Source organism: Chenopodium album, chromosome 6, assembly GCF_948465745.1.
Source record: "Chenopodium album chromosome 6, dcCheAlbu1.1, whole genome shotgun sequence".
Lineage (NCBI taxonomy): Eukaryota > Viridiplantae > Streptophyta > Magnoliopsida > Caryophyllales > Amaranthaceae > Chenopodium > Chenopodium album.
The window spans coordinates 16,694,709-16,706,469 of NC_137839.1; the positions used below are offsets into that span (position 1 = coordinate 16,694,709).

The 11,761-nt window shown below is 35.0% G+C and overlaps 1 protein-coding gene and 1 long non-coding RNA gene across 3 annotated transcripts; one reads left to right on the top strand and one right to left on the bottom strand.

Moving 5' to 3' along the window:
* The first annotated feature begins 3,717 nt into the window (after nt 1-3,717).
* LOC145636739 (uncharacterized) lies at nt 3,718-4,314 on the top strand. Its single transcript, XM_081688294.1, has one exon. It carries the CDS (start codon nt 3,718-3,720, stop codon nt 4,312-4,314), a length of 597 nt encoding a protein of 198 aa, XP_081544420.1.
* A 3,342-nt stretch (nt 4,315-7,656) lies between these two features.
* LOC145635918 (uncharacterized) lies at nt 7,657-11,401 on the bottom strand. 2 transcript variants are annotated; one of them, XR_014113943.1, is made up of 6 exons: nt 10,406-11,401; nt 10,171-10,273; nt 9,200-9,531; nt 9,059-9,107; nt 8,615-8,985; nt 7,657-7,909 (listed from the first exon to the last, which is right to left on the bottom strand). It is a non-coding gene; the product is annotated as an uncharacterized LOC145635918 (long non-coding RNA). The 2 variants fall into 2 exon arrangements; XR_014113942.1 differs by having other exon boundaries at nt 8,615-9,107.
* Nucleotides 11,402-11,761: the final 360 nt, after the last annotated feature.

Here is an 11,761-nt window from a genome sequence, read left to right on the forward strand (position 1 = left end):
ATGGAAAATAAGAGATTTTAAGGAATATTTAAAAATACAATTTCCCAAAATAAATCACCTAAAAATCCAATCAAGTGGCCGAAAATTTTGAGCTTCCATAGGTCCAAAATTTTCGGACATCTCTTGTAATATTTAGGGGAATATTTTTCTAGATTTAAGGCTTAAAAATAATGGCGTAAATAATATTTATTGTATAAAACAATTAAATAAATAATATACCAATTATTCACTAAATAAAATAACTAAGAAAATCAGATTTTCTATACATATAAAATCCGAAAATCATAGTCATTAGTTTAGGAATTTTCGGCCATCCTAACTAAATAATAAAATATAATTTTATTTAATTAAAATATCCGAAATATATACAAATAATACAGTTTTTAAAATAGAATTAATGGATAATAAATCTTATCCAAAATCTAAAATTAAAAATTGGGTTTCAAAATGCTTTTGGCGCCAAAATTCAAATATTATTTTGGTTTCAAAATTCAAATAGTAAATTAAATTGCTAAAATACCCTTTATAGGAAATAATAATTAATTAATTAATTAGAAAAATACATATCAAAATACGGGGTATTATAGTCTACCCCTCTTAAAGAAGTTGCGACCCAAAACTTAGCCAAAAGATAAACGAAAATCATTTTAAAATTTTGGTTCATCCACATCCTAACTTGACTCAAGACTCCAACCAAACTCAAGAAAGACTCGAAATCACTCAAAAATGACTCGAAAAATAAACGCGCAAAACTTTATCGCTCTCTACCCCCTTAAAAGGAGTTACGCCCCCGTAACTTGACTACTAACCTTAGGCAAACAACTCTGGGTAATTTTTCCTCATATCCGCCTCAGCTTCTCATGTAGCCTCCTTAGTTTTCTGATTTGACTACAACACTTTAACAATACTCGCATTCTTGTTTCTTGTTCTCCTCACTTTAGAATCTAGGATCTTTACTGGTCTTTACTCATAGGTTAAATTCTCATCCATCACAACAAGAAAAAGGCATGTTTCCGACAGAATAGTTCCGTCATTGAATTTCGAAAATCCGTCGCAAATCGCGTTTACGACGGAATTCCGACGTTATGTTCCGTCGGAAAACCTTTGGTAGGTAAAAGTTGATTTTTTGAGGAAAATTCTTTCAGAAAGGGGTATTCCGACGGATTTTCCGACCAAAAAAGTTATGTCGAAAATTATTTTGACTTTCGAATATAATCCGTCGCAATTTTACAACGGAAAAATCCGTCGTTGGAATAACCATAACGACGGAAAAATCCGTCGTAAAAAACAGGTTTTCGACCGAAACTAATATGTCACAGAGGTAGTAGGTTGCGACGGATTTTAATTATGTCGCTAGTTTACGACGAAATTTTCGGTCGCAAACTACCGACGGAATTAAAATCCATCGCAACATACTTCCTCCTGCGACGGATTATTTTCCCAGTTTATCCGTCGCAAATTACATTTTTCCGGCTGATTTTATCACTAATTTTTCCGTCACATATCTTTTTGCATTTCAACAAATTCTGATAATTTTTAATAATAAAAAGCATCATTAGTAGCCTATATTCCTGCACCTAATACCTGTGATAATTAAAATCATAATTGAATTATGGAAATATTAATATATATATTTCCACAAAAGCGATGCTTAAGTAGAACATATCCAAAAGCTGCATAATATATAGTAAGCTCAACAAAAGCGGAAACATAATCAAACGCTACATAAATTCAAATTAAGTACATGTCCATACTACATAAACCAAAGCTATGCTAAACAACTGCTGGGGTACCCTGGCTTGCTCCTCCATTACCTGGGTCATCCCTGGGCCGGGGTCTCGACGCTGAGGCTGAAAGGTGGAACATGTGTCGTTGTTGCCGAATCGACTCATGAACTCATTCCACCTGTCCTCGGTTGTCCACTCCATTTCGGCCACTTCAACTTGAATTCGGGTTTGCATCTCAACTTCCATTTCACACCGAAGTTCACTCCGAATTTCACTCCGGAGTTCACTCCGCATTTCACTACGAAGAGCCTCCACCCTATGCTCCATTTGATCCTGCATCTGAGAAACAACAGACGGTGTGTATGCTGTGAAAACCTAGAAACTCGACCCATCCGATTGCCATAGTGCAACTTTGCATTTTGGCCGAGTCCCCTCACCCGACCCTTCTTGTTGCGACCACCCACAGTCTCCTAATACAACTCATTAGGACTCTTTTTAATCCCTTGAGTGGTGGCTTCTTCAACCTTCTTCTGGTAGGTCTCCTACAAGAAATACATTATAAAATTACATATAGTTTAAACAATTTACCAACAACATAAGTTACAAGTAAAGCAAATAAACAAATAAGTGAATGTGACTTGAAATGACATAAAAGAAGTTAATTTCTAAGGGTTCGTTCGGCATTGCTGTGGTTTTTTGTTTTTTTGTTTTCTAAAAGTATATGATATGTGTCCCATAATGAATCAAAAATTATACTACCTCCGGTCCAAATTACTAGCAACTTTAGAATATTTTATATCTCACAAATAATACCCCAAAGTTGCGAGTAATGTGGATCGGAGGTAGTATAAACTTATTAAAATTATGATAATTTTAAAAACTAACAACAGAAAAGTGGAAACACCTTTTTCTTGTTTCTTTTTTTGGTTTTTGGTTTAAAAAAAAAGGAAACTGAAAATCAAAATTGATGCCAAACAAGCCCTATGTATATGGGTCCATTTCATCAAAATAAAGTCATTTTAAGCCAAAATGGCTTCTAACATGCCTATTTTGTTCATTTCTTAACTTATGAACTTATTCTTTCGCAAACCATCTCATAATTATTTATTTATAAGTGAATGTGATTTGAAATGACATAAAAGAAGCTAATTTCTAAGTTTATTGGTCCATTTTATCAAAATAAAGTCATTTTAAGCCAAAATAGCTTCTAACATGCCTATTTTCTTCATTTCTTAACTTATGAACTTATTCTTTCGCAAACCATCGCATAATTATTTATTCATAAGTGAATATGACTTGAAATGACATAAAAGAAGCTAATTTCTAAGTTTATGGATCCATTTCATCAAAATAAAGCCATTTTAAGCCAAAATGGCTTCTAACATGCCTATTTTCTTCATTTCTTAACTTATGAACTTATTCTTTCGCAAACCATCTATGTAACACCCCGACCCCAAACAAATTAGGGAGGGGCCTAACGTCACGAAATGTGCATCGAGGGCCAACAACTGTCCCCATAAACCAACACAAGTCCATCCGGCGCATTTTGTCCTCACTTATGCGCACCCCGAGAAAACTTCCCAGGAGGTCACCCATCCCAAGACTACTCCCAACCAAGCACGCTTAACTGTGAAGTATCTTAGCAAATGAGCTCCCTAAAAGGAAGATGCACCTTGTTGATATGAGTAGTATATCAAATCCTTTTTAAAGCAATCATGAGGGGTATTACATACACCCTCACTTGAGAACGACAACGCCCTCATTGCGCCTAGAAAGCTAGGGACTCCAGTATTACGTCTGATGGCAACTGGGTAGCCAAAGTGTTACATCCAGTCTGGCTATGGTCATATGGCCCAACAACTGTCCCCATAAACCAACACAAGTCCAACCAAGCACGCTTAACTGTGGAGTATATTAGCAAATGAGCTCCCTAAATGGAAGATGCACCTTGTTGATATTAGTAGTATATCAAATCCTTTTTAAAGCAATCATGAGGGGTATTACTTACTGGAGTGACATTAGCGACTCTTTGGTTCTAGGGCCAAAATTGATTCAAGATACTGTTGAAAAGGTAAAGGTGATCCGTGCTAGATTGAAAGCTGCACAAGATAGGCAGAAATCTTATGCTGATCTTCGGCGGAAACCTGTTGCCTATGAGGTAGGGGACAAGGTTTTTTTGAAAGTGTCCCCGATGAAGGGGGTAATGCGCTTCGATAAGAAAGGGAAGCTCAGTCCGAAGTACGTAGGTCTCTATGAGATCCTTGAAAGGGTCGGAGAAGTTGCTTACCGGTTGGCATTGCCGCCAGAGTTGTCAAAGGTTCATGACGTATTTCATGTGTCACAACTACGAAGGTATCGTAGTGATCCATCTCATGTGATCCCGGTTGAGACAGTTGAGGTTGAACCCAACTTGACTTTTGAGAAGCGACCAGTTCGAATTCTCGACCGTCAGGATAGAACTCTTCGAAGGAAAGTTGTTCCTTTGGTGAAAGTCTTGTGGAGAAGTCAAAAGTATGAGGAAGCCACATGGAAAACTGAAGAGTCAATGCGACTAAAATACCCTGAGTTGTTCGAAGCAGGTACTTAATTAATTCTGTCTGTTTTCTTTTACCTCTATTATTTTGAGTGTTGAGTTGGTTTATGCTTGTTTGCAAGTTTCGAGGACGAAACTTTTTGTGAGTAGGGGTGACTGTAATACCCCATATTGTTTGTGACGTAAGTATTTTTTTTTAATATGTATATTTATACTAATATTTTCTTTAAATTAATACAAATTTTATTTTCTTATTTAAGTAATAAAAATATATATTATTTTGAGTATAGATCGTCTTAGTGCTAGTTCGTCGTAGTAGTAATTTTAAGTTAAGTGTGCGAAATAGTTTAATAGAGTGTTGGACCGACCAAACTATTTTACCCACTAGTGTTGACCCATTTACTAAGTCACGTAAAGGGGAGAAATTAAAGGGTTGCTGGCTGCTAATGCTCCTTGTAACCCCCATTATAATTACCTCTCTATTGATGATTGTAACCCCCAATCCCTTTAATTTTGCCTAACCCTCAAACTTCTCTCCTTCCCCTCTATTTCAACCTCATGCTGCCCAACCATGTTATATCATTCTTGCTGCATTCTAGTCTCTAAACTCACAAAATTTCTCACAAAAAAAGTCCACAAAGTAACGGGTTCCATTAGAGGGCGTTTGGAGTATTGATTCTTGTTCGTTGGGGCTTGTTTGTACTCGTTCATGCACTCTACTTTCAAGGTAACTAGTATTACATGTATGTATATTTTGTTGGAGTATTAGGTGACATTGGATTAGCAGGTTTCATGGGTTTACGTGACTGAAAGAGTTTGACTTTTGTTGGTCTGTTTAGATGATAAACTAGTTTCATGAGTCTTGATTTAAATTGGGTCATGGTGTTATATTGATTGGTGTGAATGGGTAATTAGCATATCGTGAAGTATGGTACTGTTTTGATGATTAATATGTTGCGAAATGGTGCTTGCATTTTTGCGTGGAAATAGTGTGGGTATATAGTACTCTAATCATCACTTAGAATCATGCTAGGGGGCCTGGTTATATAATGTGTTTCATGTATATGTAGTTTGTACTATGACTAGTGATTAAAATAGGTGAATTTTTGACTTGATAATGTCGTATTGAAAATTGAACTTTTACGTAAGTTGTTGGTTGGGATTAGTTTAGAGTATATAATCATGATTCAACCCTGTTATGTCTCTTATTATACTTTATAATACTTGTGTCAATGTGAGGGTCAATGTATGCAAGTTTGATAATTTTTAGAGCAATAATCTGATTATTCTGATTATTTTAAAAGTATGTATTTGCAATTTGTTAAATGGGACATCATGTATATGTGCGTTTATAATGTGCATGTTTCTAATTAAAAGACTTCTCATGGTGTTGGTAACACACTATTTAACCTACGCATATTGCGGTGTTTGATTTGATAATATTTGAGTATAAGACCATATGTGGCATCTCTGTTGATCATTGATAATTTTTTTTTTTGATTTAAAATTGTATTATATTATTTATCGATTATAATATTGACTGTAAGTTGTGAGCCATTGGGCTGCAGGATTCCAATGGTTAGAACATGCCAACTACTTGGCTGCGGGATTCAAGTAGTATAACTTGGGTTAATTGTTGTCGTCCGGGAGGTTCGGAGGTGTAAGACCATATTTGGCTTCTATCCGGCACCGGGAGTTTGGCCATTCTTAGACACAGTCTCCTGTGAGTTGAGTGGAGGTTCGCCTGACAAACCTTAGGAAGTGGACTGCGGGCTTCCACTAGCATTCGATCCTACTTTAGTCAAATTGTTTTTCTATGATATAAATATTATTACTAAACTATTTAACCTGTCTTGCTTGTTTGAATTATTATATGAACTTTAACAATTATTTTATTCCGTTTCAAGTTTTGATTTACTAAGTAACCCTATTTTCCATTGAATAGTTTCTTTCTAATATATTTATTTTCTTTTAGTTCATGTCTTGTGACTTTGTTTTCATATCTCTTTTTCTTTGTTCTTACCTTGTCTTGATTCTTGCTATGTGATCTCCTTGTCTTTGGGAGAACTGCTAGTTACTCCCCACTGATTGTGGAACCTAAATGTTATTTGCAGGTGAAGAGTAGCTTCTGTTGAGTCTGGGCTGAGAGTAGAGTGTTTAGTTTGTTTCTTAACAGTTTTATAGACTTCCCTATGTTATCTTTAGACCCATTTTTTTTTCATTTGAGACAATTAGATTTGAGGTTGTTCTGCCTCGTTTGAAGTTTTCTATGTTTATTGAGTTTTCTTTCACTGAAATAATTTATTTATTCAGTTGTTTCCTTTATTTTTATTTTTTTGGTAACCTTTAGAGTGACATTACCGTCTCGACGTTATTTCCGCTAACGTCTCGCCTTCTGTTTTAGACGGGGTGTTACAATCTCACAATAACATATTTATAAGTGAATGTGACTTGAATTGACATAAAAGAAGCTAATTTCTAAGTTTATGGGTCCATTTCATCAAAATAAAGCCATTTTAAGCGCCAAAATAGCTTCTAACATGCCTATTTCTTCATTTCTTAACTTATGAACTTATTTTAATGCAAACCATGTCATAATTATTTATTTATAAGTGAATATGACTTGAAATGACATAAAAGAAGCTAATTTCTAAGTTTATGGGTCCATTTCATCAACTAGGTCATAGTCATTGAACTCGATCCTGTTTTAGGCTAGGGTAGGTCGTGTAGTATACTTGGATCACTTGGTAAGATAATACAAAGGGATCATACTTGGGGTATTTCTTAGTATCACTAGTAGAAAAAGGCTCATTTGTGTCGCTCATTTATAGTGTATTTGCGTCGCTTCTATGAGCGACGCAATGCTCGCGACGCAAATGATTTAAAATTCATTTGCGTCGCTCCTAGGCGCGACGCAAATAAGAGTCATTTGCGTCGCTCCTAGGCGCGACGCAAATAAGAGTCATTTGCGTCGCTCCTTTATAAAGGAGTGACGCAAATAAGAGCGACACAAATGACTCTTATTTGCGTCACTCCTTTATAAAGGAGCGACACAAATGACTCTTCTGATCAACTTCTTGTTTGTTATTTGCGTCACTTGTTTATATAGGAGTGACGCAAATGACTGACTAGACAATACAAAATTGCTTTATTTGCGTCACTTGTTTGTTTAATGAGTGACGCAAATGAGGTGAATTTTTTTTTTTTAATTATAATAATTGCTTGTATATGTTTGTAGTACCTGTTTTCCTTGCTAGTGGTATAAAGTAATATGCTAACGCTAATAATTGAAATTAAAATGCAATATTATTGAATGCAAATGTAAATTTCGGCAGAGTCTCCTTTGTATTTTGGCCTACCCATAAAATTGGGAATGACGATGACATATTAAAAACCTGTCCAATAAATTTACAACTCAATATCATTGACATTATGGTCATCATCCAACACAATCACCAATACCAACCCAAATTGTTGGTAAACCAAATACATTCATGTCAAGCCTAACAAATAAAACAAGAGTCTAATAAGTAAATGGAGTTTGCTAAGTGTAGATATAAAGTTCAACATAGCATATAAAATAGTCTGCCCAAATATCTTGAACCTTATTTATCTCCTCCTCTTTATACGTTGTAGATCTTGAAAAATCCTATTAGCACAACACAAATAGATGAGCAAAGGTGTAATTCATGTGTAGGTACTTCAAATTGTATTTATTAAGTAAAAATGAAATATTTGACAACTTATACTGTAGTAAAATATTCATTGCTATGATGATTTTGAAGTATTTCGAACAGATAAAAGATTCAAATTACACTATGTGAGAATAAGAAATAATTCAGGTGACAAGCAAAAGCAAAACTTAAATTGTACTTTCTCTATTTTTATTTCATTCTCTTTGGGTTAGGAGTTATCTCTTTCTTTCTCTTTGGGCTTTTAAACTTCTTAAATTGTACTTTCTCTATTTTTATTTCTTTCTTAAAATTTAAATTGCTTGGCACAATTCATAATGAAGTATGATTTAGATTTTATTGTTAATTATAATGTTATTTCTTCTTTTTCAAAGAATTTTTATTGTTATGATGGTGATTATTAAAATACAAAGAACTTAAGAAACCAACGTACAAGTGATTGAAATACCCAGCAGCCCACTTAATTAATCCCAAAATTCAGAACATACATTAAAATGTAGCAATTAAAAAGAAATTCACTAGTTCTTAGCTAAATTATCCCCCTGCCAACAACATATATATTAGCTATTTTTTTACCGTTGCATTTAATAACAGATGTAGTAGTGCATCAAATAAGCATATTGAACTCAATTTAGCAATACTAGTGGCTGAAGCTTTTATACCTGCATTCATAGAGAACACTACAGCTATAATGACTCTCATTCACAAGGTCTCCAAGTTTGGTCATCGGTGAACATAATTTCAGCAAAGTGTAGCTTTACTGTGTAACTGCCTCGTTGCATACGAAGGCCATAATATTTGAGGGACAGAGGTGCCAATCGAGCAGTTCGGAAAATACCAGATACATTAGGATCAGAAGTCTGTGTTACAAAGTTAGCAGTGCCGTCGAACTGATAAGTTCCTGTACTGCTGTAAGCCCACTTTTGTCCAGATGAAAAGAATATTGATGGGCCTTGAGAGATTGTATCTTCTTCATATTCATTCCCTTTGAAGCTCACTTTGTTTCCTCCACAGTTAATAAACAACGAATGATCTGAAAAACATGTGGGAACATAAAACAGGAAGCGAACATTTTGAGTTAATTAAGCAACAATGTCAATCCTTACAATGGGGCTTTGTGGAGCAAGGAAGGCCTTCATCAAGCACCAGTTTACCCTGCAGAATCAAAAGTTAAATTAGACAATTCTATCATTATTTATGCAACATGAGATTATAAGAATCCAATATCATCCACTAGTATTGCTGACCTTTTACCAAGGGGCTTCTGTGCACTCTCTTCGATGACTTACGAAATAACCTAAGCATCTGTAACCTCCTGCTCTGCTATGGGGGTGTGAGTGTATATTTTTTGATATTGTATTTTTTGTTTATTTAGCTAATTACAATGTTAGCCTTAGTTAACCCTAATCACTCTTATATATAATATTGTTTTGGATAAATGTGAAAGCACATCAGTCATTTCTATTAATCTCCACACCAATACACCATATATATAGCCAACATGGAAGACTTGTGGACTTGTGGTTGGACTTGGACAAAGTTTGAATACGTATTTATAATTTTAAGCATATCATCCTCCCTGTAAAGACAAGTTATTAATTATAAGAATCCAATATTTATTTATACATAAAACAACAGGAGAAAGAGGATCCTAATGCCCAGCAAATAGCTAAATTTAACTCACCTCAAATCCGAGGATACAATCAGGATTCATGAATGGAAACATAGTTGCAACTTACAAGGACCTAAATACAATTAACAATCATAGACAGTCAATTAAGTACTGCAAATATGCCGCATCTTTACTATCATACCTTCATACCTAATGCAACTTATAGTGCTGGTCGGCCGCCTTCAAAACTTATACTATCGTACTGCAGATATGCTACATCTTTACTATCATACATTCATACCTGATGCAGCACAATATGAGAACTCTATTGAAATATGCCATCATATAACACGACAACTTTGCCCCTAAATAAAATTCTCTCTACAACCAAGTGATCCAACACATTCTAATTAATGGTATTATGGCATAATCCGTTGCCTGGTTCCTAAAATAACAAGTCACTCAACCTTGGGTCATGCACTATGATGCAAATATTATTGCAATTTCAATCAATTATATCACAATTAGAAATCCAATAAAATTCACAATCATTATACCAACCACAAAAAATAAGTTAAAACTACAGAGAATGGTTAGAGTATATACCACAAGCGAAGACAATGTCGTATGTGTACTACCGCCTCAATTGTTTGTACACAATCACAAACTCGTGGAACTTAAGGAATTCACTTCCACATAGTTGAGAAATCTGACATAAATTTACATATATTAATTAAACCAACAAAAGCCAAACAAGCTAACAATTATTTTCTAATGAACTAACACCATTTTTGCAATTAAACTAAGTACTTGTTCAAGTTAAACGCTGAAATTTATTTACCATGAAAATATTTAACATAACAACAAGAACCAATGGGTCGAACTTAGCTGAAATTGACTTCACAAATTCACTGCTACAATGGGTCAAACTTCACGGAACTTTTCCTCTAATTAGGTCGAAATTTCTAGGGTTTATGGGGGTAAAATATACTACCTCTGCTTCGCATTACTCGCAACAAACAAATATTTTATATCTCACAAATAATATCCCTTTGTTGCGAGTAATTCGAAGCGGAGGTAGTAATAAGTTTTTAGGGGGTTTTGCTTGAATTTTCTAGGGTGTTTAGCACTGATTTTGAGCTCGAATTGGGGTATTTTGAGCTCGAATTGGGGCGTTTTACTGCTTGGGGTTGAGGTTCGAATTTTTGCTCGAATAATTGGGGAGTTTTTTGCTCCAAAATGTTTAATTTTTCTAGGGTTTTTAGGGTACGAATTTGCTGGGGTTAAGGTATGAATATTTGCTCAAATTGGGCGGTTTTTGGCCAAAAAATGTTTGATTTTTCTGGGTTTTTAGGATTCGAATTTTTTGGGGTTTTAGGTTCGAATTTCTTCTCTAATTGGGGGGTTTTTTGCTCGATATGTTCGATTTTTCTGGGGTTTTTACGGTTCGAAATTGTTGGGGGTTTAGGTTGGAATTTCTGCTCGACTTGGGGGGGTTTTGGCTGGAAATTTTTCGATTATTCTGGGGTTTACATTCGAATTTGCTGGGGGTTTATACACCGAACTTCTGCTCGAATTGGGGGGGGGGGGGGTTTTGCTCGATTTGTATGGGGGTTTTCGTGTTCGATTTTGGTGGGGGTTTTGGTTTGATTTTCTGCTCGAAAATAAGAGATTTTTGGCTTGGATCTTTCTATTTTTCTGGGTTTTGGTTTGAAAGAATTGTGTTGTTGAATTCAGTTGTTGAAGGCAACAACAAATGGGTTAGCAAGAGTATTTTTTTGTGGGTATATTGAATTTGGAGGCAGCAGCAAACGGAAAGATGGGTGGAAAAATTAGAATTTATTACTAACCTAGACTTATTTGCGTCGCTCATTAATTAAAAAAGAGACTCAAATAACTTAAATTTAATGAGGTGAATTAACTATTTGCATCGCTCATTAATTAAAGAAGTGATGCAAATAACTCTCAAACTCATTTGCGTCACTTGTTCCAAAGGAGTGACGCAAATAAGACTGTTATTTGTGTCGTTCTAATAAATAAACGCGACGCAAATAACATAAAGCTGAAGCATATCAGGCTTTTGTGTCGCTTCATAGCAAATGTGCGACGCAAATAACTTATAATGAAGCTAAAATATATCATTTGCTTCGCTTGTTTCTACGAGTGACGCAAATGAAAGTTTTTCTACTAGTATATG